The sequence below is a fragment of the Schistocerca gregaria genome, chromosome 3 (genome assembly GCF_023897955.1).
Source record: "Schistocerca gregaria isolate iqSchGreg1 chromosome 3, iqSchGreg1.2, whole genome shotgun sequence".
Classification (NCBI taxonomy): domain Eukaryota; kingdom Metazoa; phylum Arthropoda; class Insecta; order Orthoptera; family Acrididae; genus Schistocerca; species Schistocerca gregaria.
Window position 1 is genome coordinate 380,783,467 of NC_064922.1, and position 24,432 is coordinate 380,807,898.

At 40.3% G+C, this 24,432-nt stretch overlaps 1 protein-coding gene across 4 annotated transcripts in view; it reads right to left on the reverse strand.

Moving 5' to 3' along the window:
* Positions 1 to 24,432, reverse strand: part of LOC126355007 (folliculin) — a 149,329-nt gene that overhangs the window by 22,362 nt on the left and 102,535 nt on the right. For all 4 annotated transcript variants that reach the window (XM_050005138.1, XM_050005141.1, XM_050005139.1 and 1 more), the window contains exons 6-8: positions 24,303 to 24,415; positions 8,998 to 9,275; positions 1,065 to 1,260 (exon numbers count right to left, since the gene is read on the reverse strand). In XM_050005138.1, the coding sequence (XP_049861095.1) occupies positions 1,065 to 1,260; positions 8,998 to 9,275; positions 24,303 to 24,415 (587 nt within the window). The remainder of the gene's footprint in view (positions 1 to 1,064; positions 1,261 to 8,997; positions 9,276 to 24,302; positions 24,416 to 24,432) is intronic.

Below are 24,432 nucleotides of genomic sequence, written 5' to 3' on the forward strand. Positions count from 1 at the left end.
GTTTTATCTTCAAAATCTTTACATATTATGTTTAAAATGGGAGCTAATTTTGTTGCCAATTCTGTTTAGAATTTGACAGTGACACCATCAGGACATGGCTCAACACCACCAACAATAACATCTATACTGTGGTGTTATGTGGTTTGTTTTGAATTGTTCTCCACATACAATGTGATCATCACGTTCTGAGTGTAGCAATTCCTATAACAGGTTTTCAGGTGTATATTTTCTCTATCCACTTCAATGATTCACTAGGCCAGTACCTTGTTTAGTTATTCTTCTTTAAGCACAGTGCCAAAGTCAATACCAGATATTCTTCATCTGCACTTCTAGCCATTCTCATTAATGTAAAAATACAGAGAACATGAGAAGTGTCTGTTTCAAAAGCAAGGTTAAGTTGACAAGCTTTGTTGGTACATGCTGTTTGACACATTGATGGCTAGGTAAGAGAGAATTTGATAAACAAGCTATTAAAGGTTTCATTGACCATTCAAAGAAATTTGATGTAATCATCAGGTTCTGAGAGTAATATTTCCTTTAACAGAGTTTCATTGGTAAATCTCTCTCTCATTTTAAACAATTCCCTAGACCAGTGTCTTGTTTTCTTCTTCTTCTTTAAGCACAGTGCAAAATCAATGCGAGAACAACTTTGTCCACATATGCGGCCATTCTCACTACTGTCAGAATATTCATGAACACAAACAGCATTTGCATCGAAGTGAAGTTAAACTGACAAAGTTTGTTTGTATGTGAAGTGTATGTCTGATACATCCACAGCTAGACAAGGGTGAATTTGACAAACACATTTGCTCACTTATGAGGGTGTTAAGTGTCTGGACACTGTGTAACAATATCCATCCCACCCATATCTCAGTACTGGTTTTCTGCAGCATAACTTGTTTTGAAATTAGGATGTATGCAATTAGAGAGGCATCAACTTTTAAGCTTTCTTATATAAAATTTATATCAATGTAAAGTTACACCTTTTTTCAATGTTTTTAATTTTATATTTTTTTAATTATTTCTTTTTTTAAGAATAATGTGAATAAATCCATTGGACTTACACTTCATTGGCAGAGTCCCTCCCCAGGTCAGCTTGTACTGAGGTGGGTTCGTTGGGAGAATGTCCACACGTAATACAGTATAACTTGGTTGTGGTGCTGCTACCCATGAATCAAGGCCAAGTAAATTGCAATGAGTGGGATCCAAATACTCCTCAGAGTGAAGAACAGCTCTGCAACATGTCTGTGGTATAAGGACCTGCAGAAGTATCACACATACAGCAAACATTTTAGCACTGGAGGTAGTAATGCAAAATACAAACAAAAAGAAAATATGTGTGTTAAAGAAACTGTCAGTTGCAATGTCATTACCACCCGTTTGAAATTAGTCTCTCTTCCCAGTTCTTATGATTTTTAGAGTTATATGAAGTTATTTTCATTAGACAACTTTTTGTTCCATAGACAAGGTGTATGACAGTGTCCATGGAATCTAACACATCTTTAAGACTGTATTCATGATGCTTCAGTATATATGATTGTATAGTGACATTTCAAAATTAATGTTACAAATAAAGGTATCACAAATTTTGACAATACAAATAAATTCAGTTGGCCATATAAAACACTACTTTTTTACATCCAAGTGTTCAACCTCACAACATTAGCTACCATGAAGAAACATCATTCATTTTAAAGTTCTTTTGAGAGCTGATACATTTTTATGCCTCTCAGAAAATTATAAAACAGTTTTGAGTCAGTATAACTCACATCTAATGAGCCACTATCTGTTCAAGAAAGGTCATTTTACCTGCTGGTGTATTAGTTTGAAACTTTCCGATATCGCTGATTTATCCATAATGCAGTTCATATGGTTAAGGCAGTCTTCTTAATATCTCATGCACTCAAGTTGCTAACAAAATATACAGAATAATGCAAAAGAAAACTGAAGATGCCAAACAATGGAAAGTACTGGTTGGGACACCAACAATTATGAAAAGGATAGATTGCTACTCACTGTTAAGATGACACATTGAGTTGCAGACACGCACAATGAAAAGACTGTTACACACTGAGGTTGGGTTGGGTTATTTGAGGAAGGAGACCAGACAGTGAGGTCATCAGCCTCATCAGATTAGGAAGGATGGGGAAGGAAGTCGGCTGTGCCCTTTCAAAGGAACCATCCCGACATTTGTCTGGGGCGATTTAGGGAAATCACGGAAAACCTAAATCAGGATGGCCAGATGCGGGATTGAACCGTCGTCCTCCCGAATGCGAGTCCATTGTTTACACACTGAGCTTTTGGCCACAGCTTGTATCAGAAAAGAAAGGAAAATGCACACACATTCATACATGCACATACATGAATGATATCTGCCTGCTCTAGCCAGACTGCAACTGTTGCATTGAACAAAAGCAGCACTTGGATGTGGGGCAGTGAAGAGGGAGGGATAGCAGGGTGTTGGTGGAGCAAGAGAAGAGCACTGACTGGCAGAGTGAGCAGGGACTAGAAGATGGCAGGACAAGGCTGCCAGGTGCAGTGTCTGAAGGCTGTTGGGAAGGGGGGGGAGGGGAGGGGAGGGGAGGGGAGGGGAAGGGGGGATCAGAAAAGAAGAAAAGTAGAGAGGGGACAAGACTGTTGGGTGTGTTGACAGAGGGCAGAGCACAGTAAGAGTGGGGAACATCTATTGGAAGGAACTGAAAGGACAGAGGGCTCAGAAACTGCTGGATGGATGGTGTGGGGACATTTGGTTATTGCAGGTTGAGGCCGGAATAATTTTGGGAGTGTAGAATGTGTTGTAAGGATAACTCCTTTCTGCACCATCCAGAAAAGTAGCCATTGAAATCAAGCGTGATTTGTTCAGCTGCATGTAGTGCCACAGGGTGCTACAGTTTGCTCTTGGCCACAGTTTGGCGGAGGAAATTCATTTTGGTAGACAGCTGGTAGATAGTCAAACCAATATAAAAAGCTGTGCAATGATCGCAGCAGAGCTGGTATACGACATGGCTGCTTTAACAGGTGGCCTGGCCTGTGATGAGGTAGGATAAGCCTCTGACAGTACCAGACTAGGAAGTGCTGGGTGAGTGGATTGGGCAAGTCTTGCAACTGTGTCTTCCACAGGAATATCATCCCTGTAGCAAGAGGCTGGAGTTCAGAGTGGCATATGGATGGACTAGGATGTTATAGAAGTTGGGTGGGTGGCAGAACACCATTAAGAAATGAATCTTAGGTAGAATGTAACTCATTTTAGGGAGTTACGATGGATAATCAAAGCCCTAATGAAGGGTGTTGTCCAGTTGCTTCAGTCCGATGTGGTATTAGATGACGAAGGCGATGCTGATTCTTAGGGGTGGTTGGATGATAGGGGTGTTTGGGGATACAGCATGGGAAAGCTGTTTGCAGACTAGATCTGGAGATAGTGCTTGTCTGTAAGCCTTTGTGAAACTTTCAGCATACTGGGAAAAGGAGTTGTCACTGCAGGTGCACTGCTCCTGAGTGGCCAGGCTGTATGGGAGGGATCTTTTGGTGTGGAAGGGATGGCAGCTATCAAAATGCAGTTTCTGTTGGTGAGTTTAACATTAACAGAGGTGTGGATGGAGCCGTGAGAGAGGAGGAGGTCATCTTCCAGGAAGGTGGTATGCTGGGTTAAGGAGGACCAGGTGAAGTGGATGGGAGGGAAGGTGTTGAGGTTGTGAAGGAATGAGGGTAGATTGTCTTGGCCCTGAGTCCAGATCATAAAGATATCATCAGTGAATCAGAGCCAGACCAGGGGTTAACAGTATTGGTAGACTAGGAAGGTTTCCTCTAGATAGGCCACAAAGAGGTTGGCACAGGAGGGTGCCAAGCAAGTGACCATGGCTTTGCCACAGATTTGTTTGTACAGCTTTGCTTCAAAGGAAAAGTAGTAGTGTGTTAGGGTAAAGTTAATAATGTTGTTGAGGAATGAGGTAGAGGGTTTGGAATCTAAAGGACATTGGTAGAGGTAGTGTCCAATAGCAGCAAGACCATGCACATGAAGTATGAGAGTGGTCTGAAAAGTTCTCAGAATCACCAAGAGAAGTCAGCGCTAGCAAAACAAGTTCTTCACGTGATATTCATTGGACTGTTGTCTGTAAACAAGTGCCACGTCAGTGCTCTTGGAAGAGAGCTGTGGTGGTGATGTGGCTCTGTTGTTGTTCCGGCATAGTGATTTGCAAAGATGGAAAAAATTGTGATTTGAGCAGAGATTAAGTACTTCATAAAGAAAGGTATGAAAGCAAAGGACATTCATGCCAATTTCCAGAATACACTGGGGGACTCTGCTCCTTCATAATCAACTGTTGCCAAGTGGACAAATGAATTTAAATTTGGTTGGGAGAGCATAGATGATGATCTGTGCAGTGGTCAGCCAAGATGTGTCACTACTCCAGAAATCATTGCAAAAGTGCACAAAATGGTCATCAGGGATCGCCGGTTGAAAGTGCGTGAAATTGCTCACGCTTGCCAAATGTCATCTGAAATGATATATCAAATTTTAACTGAAGAATTAGAAATGAAAAAAAATTATCTGCAAATTGGGTGCCACGACTTTTGACACTGGATCAAAAATGCATGAGAATGGACATATCGGAACGATGTTTGGCCCATTTCAGGAAAAACAAACAATATTTTTTGCACTGGTTTTTGACTACAGATGAAACTTGGGTGCACTACTATACCCTGGAGACAAAATAACAGTCAAAGCAGTGGAAACATGCTGATTCTCCACCACCAAAGAAAGCAAAGACAATTTCTTCAGTGGGAAAGGTCATGGCATCAGTGTTCTGGGATGTGAAGGGGATTCTGTTTGTAGATTATCTCCCCACTGGGCAAACAATTACTGGAGAATACTATGCTAACCTCCTGGACAAACTGCAACAAAAGATATGTGAAAAAGGCCAGATTTAGCAAGAAAGAAAGTCACGTTCCATCAAGACAATGGACACCCACACACATGTGCCATCGCTATGACAAAATTACACAAACTAAAGTATGAATTGTTGCCACACCTGCCTTATTCTCCTGATATGGCTCCATCAGACTTCCATCTCTTCCCAAAATTGAAAATTTTTCATGGTGGATGAAGATTCACTTCAAACGAAGAATTGATAGCTGGAGTTGACAACTATTTTGCAGGCCTGGAGGAAACTCATTTTCGAGATGGGATCAAGGCACTGGAACATTGATGGACCAAGTGTATTAATCTCCAAGGAAACTACATTGAAAAATAAAAACAGTTTCAGTGATGTAAGTACTTTTTTCCTATCCTGTCCAAGAATTTTTCAAACCATCCTTGTATGTTGGTGTATAGGGAAGTGCATCAACAGTGATGAGTAAGGTACAGGAAGGAAACAGGCTGGGGATTGTGCAGAGTCAGTGAAGGAAGCAGTTGGTACCTTATAGGATAAATTTTGCACAACTAGACAATGAGGGTCAAAATTCTTTCAGTGGGGCACAAAAACTAGCTACAATGGGGCACCTGGGAGTGTTAGGTTTGAGGATTTTGTGTGGTATATAGAAGGTTGGTTTGGGGGAGGGGGGGGGGGGAGGGAGGGGCATCATAGGGGTGTGCTGAGAAATGGACGTAGGGGAGAGGTTCTGGGGAGGGTCTAAGGCTTTAAGCAGAGACTGGAGATGATGATGGACTTCAGGGATGAGATCACTCTGACAGAATTTACAGGTGGAGGACTTGTCAAAGACTTACTCTCTTCTTCTATTGCTTGCAATGGAAACACTTCTTTGACATCAATCCCTCCAACTGAGGCCAACGTAATCTTAAAATTCAATCTTGTCTATACTGGCTCTTACCACCATCAAACTGTGACCCTCCCCTCCCATCTAAGCACCCACTGGTCACCTTCCAAGATTACCTTAGCTCCAACTTGGCCTCACCATTATTCCCCATGTCCCTTCTTAAGAACAACAACCTTCAAGTAGAATAAAGGACAGTCATATACAGCTTCAAAATAGAGACTCACCTAATCATCCTACCTGCAGACAAAGTTTCCATCACTGTCATTTTGAATCACAGTGAATATCTTGTGAGAGGCCTCTGCCAATTGGCTGATTCCTCCACCTATAAACTCTGCCGCTATGATCCCATCCCAGAAGTCTAACATAACTGCCACTTCCTGCTGAAACCTTAGGCCCCTCCCAGAGCCTCTCTCCTGAATCCATTTCCCTCCTCACGCCTATGGCATCCTATACATTCATATTCTACCCTTTCCCCAAAATCCACAAATCTAACAATCCTGGGTGCCCCATTGTAGATGGTTATTATGACCCCACTGAATGAATTTTGGCCCTCATTCACATCCAACCAATTGCCCAAAATCTAGCCCCCCATTTCAAAGATACTAACCACTTCCTTCGCTGACTCTCCACCACCCTCATCCCTTTACTTCATGGATCCCTACTCATTACTGTAGACACCACTTCACTATCCACTAACATCCCTTATGCCCATGGCCTTGCCATTACTGAACACTATTGCTCCCAGTGTCCTTGATACTCCAAACCCACGACCTCATTCTTCATACACCTTACTAACTTTATCTTAACACACAACTACTTCTACACTGAAGGGAAAGTATACAAACAAATTCGTGGCACAACCATGGGCAATCACATGGCACCCTCCTATGCCAACCTGTTAGTGGGCCATCTAGAGAAAACTTCGCTTGTCTAACAAAACTCTACGCCCCTAGTCTGGTTCAGGTTTGCTGACAATATCTTTATGATTTGGACTTGGGGACAAGACATGCTATCCTCATTCCTTCACAACCTTAACACCTTCTCTCCCATCCGTTTCACCTGGTCCTTCCCAAATCAGCCACCTTCCTGAAAGTGGACCTCCTCCTCTCTGATGGCTCCATCCACACTTCTGTTGACATTAAACTCACCAACGGTACCTTCATTTTGATAGCCGCCATCCCTTCCACACCAAAAAATCCCTTCCATACAGCCTGCCTACCCGGTGACAGCATACCTGCAGCGACAAGGACTTCCTTGCCCAGAATGTTGATGGTCTTACAAAGGCCTTCACAAACAGTCACTATCCCCCAGAACTAGTCCACAAACAAATTTCCTGTGCCATATCCCCACAACCCCTAATCCTCCCACCACTCCCACGAACCAGCTACAAAGGAGTGTACCCTTCATCACCCAACACCACCATGGACTGGAACAAATGGACCACATCCTTTGCCACGTGTTTCAAATTACCTACCATTATGCCCTGAAGTGAGGGACATCCAATCCAAGGTCCTTACCACCCCTCCAAATGTGGTGTTGTGTCACTCATCCAACCTCCGCAACATCTTATTCCATCCCTATGCCTCTCCAAATTCCATACCTTGGCACAGGAGTCATATCTCTGTATAAGAAGTACGTGCAAGACCTGCCCAATCCACCCACCCAGCATTTCCTATTACAGTCCTGTCATGGGCTCCTACCCCATCAGAGGCCGGGCTACTTGTTAAAGCAGCCACATCATATACCAGCTCTGCTGCAATCATTGCACAGCTTTTTACATAGGTATGACTACCAACTGGCTGTCCACCAGAATGAATGGCCACTGCCAAACTGTGGCCAAGAGCAAAGTGGAACAACCTGTGGCACAACATGCAGCTGAACAAAACGTGATAGATATCAATGCCTATTTCACAACCCTGGCGACCTTGAACCTGCCCTCCAACACCAACTTTTCTGAACTGCACAGATGGGAGTCATCCTGACAACATATTCTCCACTCCTGAAATTATCCTGGCCTCAACTTATGATAACCTAATGTTCCAACACCCTCCACCCAACAGTTTCTGCACCCTCTGTCCCATCACCTCCCCCCACCTCAGGTCCCCCACCCTCAATATACACCACTTACTGCCAACATACCCACAAGTCTTTTCCACTCTCTTCTCTTCTTTTCTGCTACCTGCTTCCTCTTCCTCTACCCAACAACCTCCCGATGCTGTGCCAGGTAGCCTTGTCCTGCTGCCTCCTAGTACTGCTTGCTCTGCCAGACAGCACACAGGGGTAAAGGAAAAGGACTAGAGAGGTTTAGGGAAAGGGGTACAGTTCAGAAAAGTCACCCAGAACTCTGCATCAGGGGAGACTTCCCATCATCCCAAAATCCTTTCTGGTAAGTCTCTCCTAACCCAGGATCTGAGTGGCTTTTCTGAACTGTACCCCTTTCCCTAAACCTCTCCAGTCCTCTTCCTTCATAAATCTTCCCTCTCCTTCAACTCTTCTGCCAGAAGAAGGAGCCACTGGCTCCGAAAGCTTGTAAAAGTTAAATCCTTTTGTGCATGTGTTCCCCTGCACCGCTCAGTACACAGACTTTTCATCTATCCATTTACATTATATTATCAGTAATTGATTATTTTTGTGGTTGTAGATAGTTAAATTGAGGCAGATGTAGGCTATATTTTGAGTCTGGTTTGAAATCAATATCATATGGTGCAGTAATTTGTCTTCTTTGTACATTACTGATAAAATGTTGTAATACTGTATATGTATTAAGTAATTGGATAGATAAAAAATCTACTCACCAAGTGGCAGCAGGAGAATATGCACATCCTTGTGCTGTCACTAGGTGAGTAGATTTTTCATCTATCCAATTACATTACATTTTCAAAAATGTATGTATTAAAATGTTAAACTAGCTACAACTAATGAATAAGACCTAATACACATAAGTGAAAACTGACTGCCCTAAAAAGACATGCAACAATAAAATGAAATTGAATAAGGACACTAAATGGAAGTGAACATATTAAAAAAAAAAGAGAGAAATATGTTTTGATTCTTAGATGTTGGCAGAAATTAATGATACATTACTGACCTACATAACATACAGTGTAAAGATACTATGTCGCTGTATTTTTTCCAGTGTTGAAATCATGCAAGATTTGTCTGCAAGAATTTGGACTGTTGTTTTTAATAACAGTAATTTGTAAACAATTTTAATATTTTTATTACCTTAAGATTCTTTATAAGAGATATGACGAGAGAGCGTGGCTGGCCACGAACAACAACTTGGTAGCCAACCATAAGTGCATAAGCAAGTGTCAGGAATGACTGCGTGCCCAGGACCTCTCGTAGGGCACGCAGCTCTGACACACATTTGCTCTCATCATTATTCAGCTCATCGTCTACCTCCTGGGCTGAAGCAGGTGCAGCTCTTTCAACTGGCACATTTCTCCTGGATGGCTGTGGAGGTGTGGCTGCTGTCACTAACATGAAGCCTTCTTCTGTCTCTATTATGGGAATCACACAGAGAGACAATAAGACGAAGGATATTAACATTCCCAGAAAACAATATTTTTATTAAAATATTTAAGCATATATTATGTAAGAAAATATTTAAAGGGAACAGAATTCTATTACATGAATCACATGAAGACATAATTTTTTTCAATAATCGCAGGAAATGAAAACTCATGCAGCAAATTATAGGTAAGAAAAACATACTCATATTTCATATTGTGCTAATAGCTGCAACCTTTAAATAAACATTGATGAAATAACCTTGAACAATGCTATATTTTATTACTTTAAGGTACTTGGTAAGGGATATGACAAGAGTATTAGTTACAATTTTCCACTACACACAGTTGTTTCCAGAAGTGCTGGACTTAAATTTTTGCATGAGATAAATTGGTGCTATTATCCAAACACATATGGATCCATGTAAACTGCAGTTTCTTGTACTAACAGTAATTTGCTTCTGCTGTAGCAGTTCACAAACATAGGTTTTGATTACATGAGACCTGTGATGGTGTGTGTTTATTTCTTTTTAGTCTTTTCTGGCCCACAGCAGTGTTCTTGTGCATACGTTACTAGCTAAAGGAGGGACAACAGTCCTCAAACAATCCCCCACCCCAATTTTCACCTGATTCTGCCCCAGCATCATATTGCCCTTTTCCAAACTCAGATCTGCCCTCAAGTAGGAGTATTTTAAGGGTGTTGAAATGAATCAATGTAATGTGACAGCACTTCAGTGAAGGTTTTGCTGAGATGTTCCAGCGACTGTATACCAGTGTTGCAAGTGTGTGGCAAGGAAACAGATTTATGTTGAAAACTCATATGATGATAAATATTTAACATCATTTTGTACACACACACACACACACACACACACACACACACACACACACACACACAGTAAAATACTGGTTGTTTAGGCTTTTCTCCAAAACAGGGCACAGAACAGAATGATAAGAGTCATATCTGGCTGCCATCACATATAGTGTCCTAAAAAATTAAGGAGTAGCAGGGTTCATTTTTATGGTCCTTCAAATAAAGGAGGAGTGAAAAGTCTAACAGAACCATGGAGTTTTCATATTTCTAGAACTAAGGAGTTTTCACATCCCTGGGACTTTTATAGATGCATACAGCCGACTTGTTAACAGCAGAGTTAATACATTCTCACCTCAGTTTGTCTTCCTTACTGAGATTCCATACTGTGCTGAAATGATCTGATAAAATATTTATCCAACAAACAACATACCTGCCGCTAAATCATTTGCAGGGACATATCGTAGCCACCAGGTGTGACTTTACACCTAATTTTGACCTAAGGAGTAATATTACACTCCTGGAAATGGAAAAAAGAACACATTGACACCGGTGTGTCAGACCCACCATACTTGCTCCGGACACTGCGAGAGGGCTGTACAAGCAATGATCACACGCACGGAACAGCGGACACAACAGGAACCGCGGTGTTGGCCGTCGAATGGCGCTAGCTGCGCAGCATTTGTGCACCGCCACCGTCAGTGTCAGCCAGTTTGCCGTGGCATACGGAGCTCCATCGCAGTCTTGAACACTGGTAGCATGCCGCGACAGCATGGACGTGAACCGTATGTGCAGTTGACGGACTTTGAGCGAGGGCGTATAGTGGGCATGCGGGAGGCCGGGTGGACGTACCGCCGAATTGCTCAACACGTGGGGCGTGAGGTCTTCACAGTACATCGATGTTGTCGCCAGTGGTCGGCGGAAGGTGCACGTGCCCGTCGACCTGGGACCGGACCGCAGCGACACACGGATGCACGCCAAGACCATAGGATCCTACGCAGTGCCGCACCGCCACTTCCCAGCAAATTAGGGACACTGTTGCTCCTGGGGTATCGGCGAGAACCATTCGCAACCGTCTCCATGAAGCTGGGCTACGGTCCCGCACACCGTTAGGCCGTCTTCCGCTCACGCCCCAACATCGTGCAGCCTGCCTCCAGTGGTGTCGTGACAGGCATGAATGGAGGGACGAATGGAGACGTGTCGTCTTCAGCAATGAGAGTCACTTCTGCCTTGGTGCCAATTATGGTCGTATGCGTGTTTGGCGCCGTGCAGGTGAGCGCCACAATCAGGACTGCATACGACTGAGGCACACAGGGCCAACACTCGGCATCATGGTGTGGGGAGCGATCTCCTACACTGGCCGTACACCTCTGGTGATCGTCGAGGGGACACTGAATAGTGCACGGTACATCCAAACCGTCATCAAACCCATCGTTCTACCATTCCTAGACCGGCAAGGGAACTTGCTGTTCCAACAGGACAATGCACGTCCGCATGTATCCCGTGCCACCCAACGTGCTCTAGAAGGTGTAAGTCAACTACCCTGGCCAGCAAGATCTCCGGATCTGTCCCCCATTGAGCATGTTTGGGACTGGATGAAGCGTCGTCTCACGTGGTCTGCACGTCCAGCACGAACGCTGGTCCAACTGAGGCGCCAGGTGGAAATGGCATGGCAAGCCGTTCCACAGGACTACATCCAGCATCTCTACGATCGTCTCCATGGGAGAATAGCAGAATGCATTGCTGCGAAAGGTGGATATACACTGTACTAGTGCCGACATTGTGCATGCTCTGTTGCCTGTGTCTATGTGCCTGTGGTTCTGTCAGTGTGATCATGTGATGTATCTGACCCCAGGAATGTGTCAATAAAGTTTCCCCTTCCTGGGACAATGAATTCACGGTGTTCTTATTTCAATTTCCAGGAGTGTATTTATAAACCTGGATTGTAATTTCAGAAATAAGGGGCTGTCATTTCTATAAATATGTTGTTGTTGTTGTGGTCTTCAGTCCTGAGACTGGTTTGATGCAGCTCTCCATGCTACTCTATCCTGTGCAAGCTTCTTCATCTCCCAGTACCTACTGCAACCTACATTCTTCTGAATCTGCTTACTGTATTCATCTCTTGGTCTCCCTCTATGATTTTTACCTTCCACGCTGCCCTCCAATGCTAAATTGGTGATCCCTTGATGTCTCAGAACATGTCTTACCAACCGATCCCTTCTTCTGGTCAAGTTGTGCCACAAACTTCTCTTCTCCCCAATCCTATTCAATACTTCCTCATTAGTTATGTGATCTACCCATTTAATCTTCAGCATTCTTCTGTAGCAACACATTTTGAAAGCTTCTATTCTCTTCTTGTCCAAACTATTTATCGTCCATGTTTCACTTCCATACATGGCTACACTCCATACAAATACTTTCAGAAATGACTTCCTGACACTTAAATCTATACTCGATGTTAACAAATTTCTCTTTTTCAGAAACGCTTTCCTTGCCATTGCCAGTCTACATTTTATATCCTCTCTACTTCGACCATCATCAGTTATTTTGCTCCCCAAATAGCAAAACTCCTTTACCACCTTAAGTGTCTCATTTCCTAATCTAATTCCTTCAGCATTACCCGACTTAATTTGACTACATTCCATTATCCTCGTTTTGCTTTTGTTGATCTTCATTTTATATCCTCCTTTCAAGACACTATCCATTCCGTTCAACTGCTCTTTGCTGTCTCTGACAGAATTACGATGTCATCGGCGAACCTCAAAGTTTTTATTTCTTCTCCATGGATTTTAATACCTACTCCAAATTTTTCTTTTGTTTCCTTTACTGCTTGCTCAATATACAGATTGAATAACATCGGGGAGAGACTACAACCCTGTCTCACTCCCTTCCCAATCGCTGCTTCCCTTTCATGTCCCTCGACTCTTATAACTGCCATCTGGTTTCTGTACAAATTGTAAATAGCCTTTCACTCCCAGTATTTTACCCCTGCCACCTTCAGAATTTGAAAGAGAGTATTCCAGTCAACATTGTTAAAAGCTTTCTGTAAGTCTACAAATGCTAGAAACGTAGGTTTGCCTTTCCTTAATCTTTCTTCTAAGATAAGTCGTAGAGTCAGTATTGCCTCACGTGTTCCAACAATTCTACGGAAGCCAAACTGATCTTCCCCGAGGTCGGCTTCTACTAGTTTTTCCATTCGTCTGTAAAGAATTAGTGTTAGTATTTTGCAGCTGTGACTTATTAAACTGATAGTTCGGTAATTTTCACATCTGTCAACACCTGCTTTCTTTGGGATTGGAATTATTATATTCTTCTTGAAGTCTCAGGGTATTTCGCCTGTCTCATACATCTTGCTCACCAGATGGTAGAGTTTTGTAAGGACTGGCTCTCCCGAGGCCGTCAGTAGTTCCAATGGAATGTTGTCTACTCCGGGGGCCTTGTTTCAACTCAGGTCTTTCAGTGCTCTGTCAAACTCTACACGCAGTATCCTATCTCCTATTACATCTTCATCTACATCCTCTTCCAATTCCATAATATTGCCATCAAGTACATCGCCCTTGTATAGACCCTCTATATACTCCTTCCACCTTTCTGCTTTCTCTTCTTTGCTTAGAACTGGGTTTCCATCTAAGCTCTTGATGTTCATACAAGTGGTTCTCTTCTCTCCAAAGGTCTCTCTAATTTTCCTGTAGGCAGTATCTATCTTACCCCTAGTGAGATAAGCCTCTACATCCTTACATTTGTCCTCTAGCCATCCCTGCTTAGCCATTTTGCACTTCCTGTCGATCTCATTTTTGTGACGTTTGTATTCCTTTTTGCCTGCTTCATTTACTGCATTTTTATATTTTCTCCTTTCATCAATTAAATGCAATATTTCTTCTGTCACCCAAGGATTTCTACTAGCCCTCATCTTTTTACCTACTTGATCCTCGGCTGCCTTCACTACTTCATTCCTCAAAGCTATCCATTCTTCTTCTACTGTATTTCTTTCCCCCATTCCTGTCAATTGCTCCCTTATGCTCTCCCTGAAACTCTGTACAACCTCTGGTTCTTTCAGTTTATCCAGGTCCCGTCTCCTTAAATTCCCACCTTTTTGCAGTTTCTTCAGTTTTAATCTACAGGTCATAACCAATAGATTGTGGTCAGAGTCCACATCTGCCCCTGGAAATGTCTTACAATTTAAAACCTGGTTCCTAAATCTCTGTCTTACCATTATATAGTCTATCTGATACCTTTTAGTATCTCCAGGGTTCTTCCATGTATGCAGCCTTCTTTTATGATTCTTGAACCAAGTGTTACCTATAATTAAGTTGTGCTCTGTGCAAAATTCTACCAGGCGGCTTCCTCTTTCATTTCTTTGCCCAGTCCATATTCACCTACTACGTTTCCTTCTCTCCCTTTTCCTACTACCTTTACTTCTATAAATAGTGCACTTCAAACAAAAGTCTCCTAGTACAAATATCACCCATGAATTTCAAGGTACTATGTGACACTTTTAATCCTTAGTCACAGATAGTTAACTGTTTACTGGACAATGAAGACAGTTTCCTTAATTCTCTAGTATATGGGCATTATGTCCAAGAAGATGAACAGTTGTAATACAATATACCAGGTTTAACATTATAAAATCATATGCAAATAAAATTAATGTTTTTTTTCAGTCTGCAGAAAAGCCTGTTTCATTTTATTTCATACAGGAACACAGAAATCAAACTGGCCATGAAAAATCTTTACTAGAATGTAAATAATGGTGTGAGATAAGCCAAAATCATCTTCACAGACAATTTTATTCAGTTTTTTGGAAAGTTCATTCGTAACGATTTTAGAAACTTCAATCATAATATCCATTCATTATTCTGGTTACATTTCTTGCATGAACTAATGTTGAACTTTGAGGTGCTTAACAATTTTCAATGCAGGTCAAAATTATGAGGCATTTTTCTTTCTTTAGTCCTTACAGATAAAACACAATTCTAATTTATGAAGCTTTCATTACTTTAGTCTTCAGCCCCACGACTGGTTTGTTGCAGCTTTCACTACTTTAGTCTTCAGCCCCACAACTGGTTTGTTGCAGTTTGTCACTATAGCCTATACTGTCCAAGTCATGTTGTGTCTAGACAACTACTGCAAGCTACATCCATTTGAATCTGCTTTCTGTAGTTATGCCTTGGTCTCTTTTTCTCTCTACTACTAAATTAATTACTCCCTGATACATGAGGATGTGTGCTATTGGCCCATCCTTTTGTTTAGTCATGTTGCAACACATTTCTTTTCCCTTCCCAATTTGATCCAATAATTCAGTACTTCTTCAATAGTTACACTTCCTATTCATCTAATCTTCACCATTTTTTCTGTAACACATTCCAAAAGCTTCTATTTTCTTCTTGTCTGCACTGCTTACCATCCACATTTCGCTTCCAAATAATACTACAGTCCCCACACATACTTTCAGAAAAAGACAATGACATTTATTCTCGACATTAGAAAATTTCACTTCTTCAGAAAAGCTTTCCTTGCTTTTGTGTCCAAATTTTCATCATCTTTATTTCTGCCACTGTCAGTTTTTGCTATCTAAATAGCGAAACTCTACAACTAATTTTTGTATCTTGTTTCCTAATCTAGTTTCCCCTGCATCACCTGACTTAAATCTGACCACACCCCATTACCCTTGTGTTACTTTTATGGAAGTTCACCTTATAATATGTTTTCAAGACACTATACATTCTGTTTAACTGCTCTAATTATCTGACAGAAATACAATGCCATGGAAAGCCTTACATTTGTTATTTCCTCTCTCTGAAATTTAACTTATTTTCCAAAATTTCTCCTTGGTTTCCTTTACTACTTGCTGAAGGTCTAATCATGCAAATTCTGCCATTCAAAAATCTAGATTTCACAACTATTAATGACAGTATTTTTAAAATTTTGATTGGGAATATTTCCTCAAGTACTGGAAGTAGTCTCTGAAGCAGAAGATGTAAAAGTTCTCTCATGCAACATTACTAGTCTTAAACTGATCTCCAACATGGTTTCTTATCCAGGCTGTTTTTTTTTTTTTCATTTTGCTAGCTTTTGATTGCACTTGGTCAAGGATCTTACCTTCCTTGTAAGACATTCCTTTTCTACATACAGCATCCAATAAAAACTGATATGAAACAAGAAATATGAAATTATGAATGAAATTGAAACCAAAATGCATCATTTGGACTGCCACCTATAAATCCAGCATCCCTGAAAACCATAAAACCATCAACAATACTTCTGGCTATTTACCCCTACCCCTCCCCATTTTGAGAGATACTAAAAGCAAGTGCCTTACACTTTCAGTCATTTATTTTGTACATAATTCGCATGTTTACGATTTCAGTTAACAATCTGTTCCCACTCTAGGTTGGTCTGACACTGTGCAATAGTTGCATAAATGTCCTTAATCTGTGATTAATAAGGGGGTTGAACATGCAGGTTAGAGTGTTCTAACTTCTGATGTACATTGTATTTAAGTGTGTCACCTCTTCTACACTGATCCAGTGTATCCAGGACCGGAGGAGAGCCACCAAAATCCACTTTCATGAATTAAAGCCATTGATAGGAAGTATATTCTCCTACAGCACCCTTTTGCTAGTGGAAGCAGATTTTATAGTTATGAAGGGTCATTTATCATTATGGTGCTTGCTGTTGTTGATGCTAATTACAACTTTTTGTATGTTAGGTTGGCTGCCAAGGAAGGATTTCAAAGGGAGCTGTTTTTAAGAATGCCTCCATAAGTAAACTAATCCCACAAAAAAACCAAACTTGTCTCCTCATACCACCTGGAGGGACTAAGCCACTACCATATGTATTTCTGGCAGAGGATGCTGTCCCATTACAAGAAAATTTTATGAAGCCTTATCCAGAAGGGAATAACCAAGGCTCAAAAGATAGAATTTTTAACTACCAATTGTTCAGGGCAAGGATGGGCATAGAAAATATCTTTGGTATTACAGCCTCAGTGTTTTACTCTTCCGAAAACCAATGTTGTTGCAACCTGAAAAGGCATGAACTATCACTATGACAGCAGTATGTTTACATAATTTCTTAAAGAGAAATGCCTAGTCAAGGAGCTATAATGTTGTTGCAACCTGAAAAGGCATGAACTATCACTATGACAGCAGTATGTTTACATAATTTCTTAAAGAGAAATGCCTAGTCAAGGAGCTATAACAGCTCACAAGAAAGCTTCAATTTTTGTTGCTTAGAGACAGGGAAGTGATCCCAAGGGTACAGAGACGTGATGCTGCTGTGTCATCTATTACTGCACTCCCCAATATACCATAGGGAACTTCAAGCACAAATAAATTCATGACAAATTTGTAAATTACTCTTCTAAGTCCACACAGAGTGGTAACGTGGCAAAATAATTACAGCTGAATATCAATGTAAAGTACAGAATACAAATAAACATAAGCAAGCATAATCTTGTAAAAATCCTTTTTTGATTGGGTCTTTTGTTTTGTTTGGTTCCCAAACATCATCCAAGGACTGTAAACAATTGAAACTATATCACTTTGGTTTACACAGATATTTAGTACCACTGCCAGTTTCTTGCTCTCTTCAATTTTTTCTTTTCTCACATCCATACTGAACTATGACAGGACTAAGTTTCTTCTCCACATCACTGCTGCTGGTGGTGGTAAGCAGCATAATGACTTTCTAGGGTGAGTCCGCCTCCATTTTAATATTTTAGTAATTTGCATTATGTCCATTCTAGAGGCACTCTTCTGGATCATAGTATGTCCACTCCAATTTCCAAAATGAAACTTAACATGCAACACAACAGAACATGCAACACTGCACAAAGTAGGACTGAGCATAAACACACACTACTGTTGTATAATGGCATTTAGTGCTAGCAGACCAGAAACAATGTTTCATTTGGTCTGTACCAACACAACCATGGAACACTATACAGCTGTGTCAAATGAATCATTTGATACCACTCATAGTGTAATGATGTTTATGTGTAATTGTAAAACTTATTTTCATTGTGGGAATTTTCATGACTACTAAGATGTTTGTCAATTATTGTTTGATATTTCATTTATAATATTACATTTTTACCATTATATTTCCATTTCTTTACAGTTTCGTTTCGGCTCTGAAAATGTTAATTATCCAATGAAGTCGGTTTTGTTTCATTTGTCAGTTACGGGCAATTAAGCTTACTTTTGGCAGTACACAAAGTATTAAAAACCCATTATAGAAATTGTAATTAAGATTACCTAATCATTCTTCTTTACAAAATATGTTTGTATTCCAAATAATATTTCCCACACAAAAGTTATTGCAGTCTTACTGCAATGTCATCCAACAAACTCTTTGTACTGTCAACATGTAACTTTATAAATCTTAGGGAGAGCTGGAAGGATCTATGTGAAGTGATGGTGGGAATCACACTTGGAGAGTCAAGTCAGGGACTTGTCTCCATTCCAACTAGGTAAAATGTATTTACTGAAATTCTACGACGCATGAAGTCATTTGTATTCAAGAACAGTTTGCATATGTTCATACAGAAATATAAGGAAAGTGGATTATAAAAAGTGTTTATTTGAAAAGATTACAAGTTTATTAAATCACATTTTTACATAACTGAACAAAATCTTATTACTGACAGAACTTATTTTTAATAATCATTATTACCAGGAGAATATTTTGTTCTTAACCATGTCAAGAGCAATGTCTCTGCAGAGATCATTCCCTGATTTTTTTACAGAACAATTAGCCGAGCCTACATTGACAGCAACTAGAAATTCAAGTTACGTACGTTTTTTGACTGCAGTTTATTGCAACAAACAACATAGGTGCTGCCCATCTACAACCTTGGTTCCCAAACAGTAATACTACACATTTCTGCTTCTGTTGATGCCAACTGAAATGTCCAGAAACTAATTTTGTGTTCAATTAATTAGTGTTTACTGGATTGAGGGAATGGATTGTTTGACATGGTATATCCTTTATACAATACAAAATGCTAGTGAACATGGTAGTAAATCTTAGGGATCTCCTAATTGTATGTCTTTCCAACTGAGAGTAATTTTTGCTACAGCTGTGTACAAATATTGTTTGATTTCTGTTTGCTAGATGCAATGACATTTAGCTCAGAGGTTGTTTTTTTTTTTCTTAGAAGCCGTACCTCATACGCTTAAGGTGAAGCAAGTCATTGTTTATAGTATTATGGCCTTTAATGATATGCATAAGTTTTGTTAAAGACTTTTGTAAAACTTTTGGTTACATAAGGTAACTGCAGTGTGATGAATTATAACTTTCTATCCGATTACTTGCAACTCTTTAAAATATTTTGAGAAAAATAGTAACAATGAGACACCTGCATCTATAAAAATATTCAGCAAACCAATGTACAGAGTATAGCAGAGAGTGCTTTGTATCACTGCTTGTTGTTCCCCTTTCTGTTCCACTTGCAAAAGCAAGGAGGAAGACTGATTGCATGCCTACATTCAATGATAATCTCCTATAATTTTCTTTACTGCTCTTACATCAGATAAATGTTGGCAGCAGCTGAATCATTCTGTATTTAGTCATAAATGTTGGTTCTTTAAACTTCCTCAATAGTTTTTGACAAGATTGTCACGGATACCAACCGAAAATCATGAAACATTTCCACAAAACTCTTATTAAATTGTTCACTAGCAGATCTAGCAGCATGTCTCTGAATTTCTTCCAGGTGTTCCTTTAATCCAACCTGGTGGTGATTCCAAACACTTGAGCAATACTCAAAAACAGCTTGCACAATGTTCTGCCTGCAAACTTGTTTATAGGTGCACAATTTCCCAGAATTATCCCAATAAGCTGTAATCTGTTGTTTGCATTCTCAACACCTGACCTAATGCACTCATTCTATTTCTTATTGTTTTGAAGCAATACATCTAGATATTTAAGTCTTGCACCATACCATTAACACTGTAATCAAAAATTACAGCAAGGTTTCCCATACCTGTTTCAATTAACTAACATTTATCCATATTTAAAGCAAGCTGGCATCCATTCCTCCAAAAAAGAATGTATGTTGTCATCCTGAATCCCCATAGACATTCAACAATGACACTTTTCAGTACAAATCAGAGTCATCAGTCAACAGTCTGACATTTCTGCCTGGCTTTTCTGGCAGTTCATTTATATTCATGAAGAACAGAAGCATTTCTATCTCACTCCCTGGGACACTTCTCATGTTACTTTCTCTAATGAACAATCAGTGTCAAGCAAAACATACTGAATTTTAGGACTTAAGAAATCTTCAAGCCTGTCACATATTTTAAAACATATTCAGTATACCTGAACCTTTGTTACCAGTCCATTATGTCATACAGTGTCAACAGTCACCACAAATCTAGGAATATATAATCTGCCTAGTGCCCTTTCGTGTGTGAAAAGAGTAAATTGTGTTTTGCACATTCAGATAAACAGTGTTTTCTAACTCCGTGCTGAGTTATGCACAGAAGTCTTTATCCCTATAGGAAACCAATTATAATTGAATTTAGACTATGCTCAAGGATCCTGCAGCACACTGGCTTTTGAATATTAGTCTATAATTTTGTGCATGTGTCTATGCTTCCACATGTCATTTTTATATAGTTTTTATGAATCTGTCAAATTTCTACATATTTCAGTTAATCACAGAAGCAGCCTTCGTAATGAGAAATAGCGTAGAAAGAGTCCATATGATGCAAATTATCATGTAGCCTCATTTCAATATCTGCTGTGTAAAGAAGATACTGATATCTCTTTGTGGTCAACATTCTGACATGTTTGTACATGGTGTTATATGTGCTTGATTTAATGGACTGATAAAGAGTTCCATTTAGTGATAGTGTTCATGCTACCTCTCTTCAGTTGTCCACACCATTTGAAAGAAATGTATTTTGGTACACTGAGACAGCTAAATTATCTTTTACCAGACCCAAAAGCTCTCATTAAGATATGTAAAATATATTATTTTTGCCATATAGCCGGAGAGACACTACTGATTTGTCTCAATCTCTTATTAGTGTATGAAATATTCACTGCAGATGGAAGCTGTGGTTCATTTGCCCTGCCAATATAAATGTTTTTCTTGAGTACAATTCTCATGTGCTTGGTCCACGTTTCCTTTGTCAGAAATGACTTGGGCTCAAGAGCTAATATTTTTAAGATTTCCAGGAAGTATGATTATCATTATAAGTGGCTACTTCTAGATAGTGCTTGATTTATGACGGTACACATCAGTACTTCTGATGAAAAAATCAGAGCCGCAAATTTTGAGATGTGGTACAACACAACTCCTGCTGCGGTTCAAGCGAAGTAAAACTATGCCTACTTAGTTTGTTGTATTCACACTTTTGAATGTCTTAGAGAAGCATTAAAATGAAATTTTAAGAAGTTTAAATTACAAGAGCACACCTGGGAAGGTCACAGTACAGGGCCCTCTCTCTTTCAAATCAGGAATTGCTTTTAGATACAGACTGTAATCTCTCTCTCTCTCTCTCTCTCTCTCTCTCTCTCTCTCTCTCTCTCTCTCTCTCTCTCTCTCAATCTCAATCTCTCTCTTTTACATATAACTTGAATATTACAGAATTGGAAAGACAAAAACTTGACTGGAAGAAATACATTACTGAAGTGCTCAAAGAATTAAGTTCCGCTACTTTAGCTCTTTGTATAATTGCTAGGCTTGGAAACAAATGAATAAACCTCCTAACTTATTTTTCAAATTTCCAGTCAATAAAGTCTTATGGAATAATTTTCTGAGTAATATATCACTTAGAAAGAAAAAAATAGATTGCCCAAAAGCAAACAGCAAGACTAATCTGTGGTTTCTGCCTGCAGTCATCTTGTAGGCACCTCTTCAAAGAGAAGGCATTTTAATTGCACCTTCACAATGCATACATACATTTCGTAAACGAAAATCAAACAGTGGAAAATCCAGGATGGAATGTAACACACACACACACACACACACACACACACACACACACACACACACACACACAGGCAATGCAACTCACACACACAACTGCAGTCTCAGGCAACTTAAACCACAATGCTAGCAGCAGCACAAGTGCATCTTAAGAGTGGCGGCTGGGTGTGGGTGAGGAGGAGGCTGTAGTGGGGAGGGGGAGGAGTAGTATGGTGGGTGTGGTGGACAGTGAAGTGCTGCAGGTTACTCGGAGAGCATGGGGAGGGGAGGGGGGGGGATAGATTAAAAGGAGTGAAATAAAAATACTGGGTATGTTGGTGGAATGACAGCAGTGTAGTGCTGGAATGGGAACAGGGAAGGGGCTGGATGGATAAGGACAATGACTAATGAAGGTTGAGGCTAGGAGGGTTACAGGAATGTAGGAGTATTGCAGGGAAAGTTCCCACTAGCGTAACTGAAATAAAGAATATCATGTTTCGCAGTGTGTTCAGCAATAGGGTAGTCTACATGTTTCTTGGCCACAGTTTGTTGGTGGCCATTCATATGGACAGACAGCTGATTGGTTGTCATGTCTACATAGAATGCAGCACAGTAGTTGCAACTTAGCTTGTAGATCACGTGACTGGTTTCACAAGTATCCCTGCCTTTGATGAGATAGGTGATGTTAGTGACAGGACTGGAGTAGGTGGTGGTTGGAGGATGTATAGGGCAGCTCTTACATCTAAGTCTACTACAGGGGTTTGAGCCATGGGATAAGGGATTGGGAACAGGGGTTGTGTAAGGATGGACGAATATATTGTGTAGGTTTGGTGGATGGTGGAATATCACTGTGGGAGGGGTGGGAAGGATAGTGGGCAGGACATTTCTCATTTCAGGGCATGACAATCAATATCCTGGTGGAGAATGTAATTCAGTTACTCCAGTCCTGGGTAGTACTGAGTTACGAGGGGAATGCTCCTCTGTGGCCGGATGGTGGGACTTTGGGAGGTGATGGGAGACTGGAAATATAAGGCACCACTACACAGCTGTCATTCCACTGCCACATCCAGTATTTTTATTTTTCTCCTTTTCTGTTACTCCCAACCTCTCCCCTGCCCTCTGTCTCACCTGCAGCACCTCACTGTCTGCCACCCCCACTATTCTATTGTCCCCCCTCCCCACTCCAGCCTCCTCCTTACCAGCACGCAGCCGCCACTTCCATGATGCACTGGTGCTGCTGCTGCTAGCAGTGTGGTTTCAGTCCCCTGAGAATGCAGTCGTGTGTGCGAGTTGCATTTGTTCGTGTGTGTGTGTGTGTGTGTGTGTGTGTTTGTCTATTGTTGACAAAGGCCTTAATAGCCATCTGTGACTAAGCATTTCTGCTATATGGTGAGTAGGAACTTTCCTTCTCATACTATTTTTACATTTCCTAAAGGAATTTGCCATAAATCGTCCACCACAATTTGACAAGAGTAGCAATGTCCATATCTACTATACTAAAATACTAGCAGAGCAAATGACCTTTATTACTCATTAGTAAAGCTGTCTTTGGTTCAGAAAGGAGTTCAATATAAATTAGCAAAATTTTTTGATCATTTTGCAAATAACATAAAATGACTGACAGGCAGCAAAGCAAGTTTTAAATCTAACCTAAATTCATTTCTTCTGGAGCAATTTTTCTATGCTATAGGCGAGTTTTTGTTTAAAAACTGGTAGAATGTAGAAAAAGGAAACTAGCTTTAAGTACAGCTGAAGGATAGGATTAAAAAATAATATGTTCATTAATTTGAAATGTGGGTCACTGACTTTTAGGAACATATAAATGGCCAGCATGTAGCCACCCACTGTAACTTATCAGGTACACACATTCTGTTCACTGGCTTGTTCCATATCATTTTCATTAAAAAAAACCACTCAAATGATTTGTGGAGCCTGTAGGTGTCCAACTTCAGAAGTAACTTTTTTGTTTCATAAATTATGACTTAATCAGTATTTGTTATTGCTGTGAAAACAATGTTTAACATTAATTGCATCAATTCACTGTTGAAATATGATAGTTCATATACATAAATGTCTGGCACTAAAAGCAACAACTTGTTTTAAGAGCCCTCTCTCGATGGCTTTTATGTTTGACCTCTGATACATGCAATTTCTATATGATGGAGGGCACATTCAGTCAAATATCATGTGCTTCCTCCCTTACAAAGTAGCTCAACAAATTTATCTTAAAAACAAATTGCTTTAATTACAGAGTACCAGTTATTACTTAGTTTCTTGTACTTACCATGCTGCTGTTCCCAGGCAGGTGTTGGATCCTTTACTGGAAGAACATCAATAGCACGTTCCACCATATAACTAGTTCCAGACTTAAGGAGCCACGTGAACCACCAATGAAGTCTAAAAGTAAAAATATG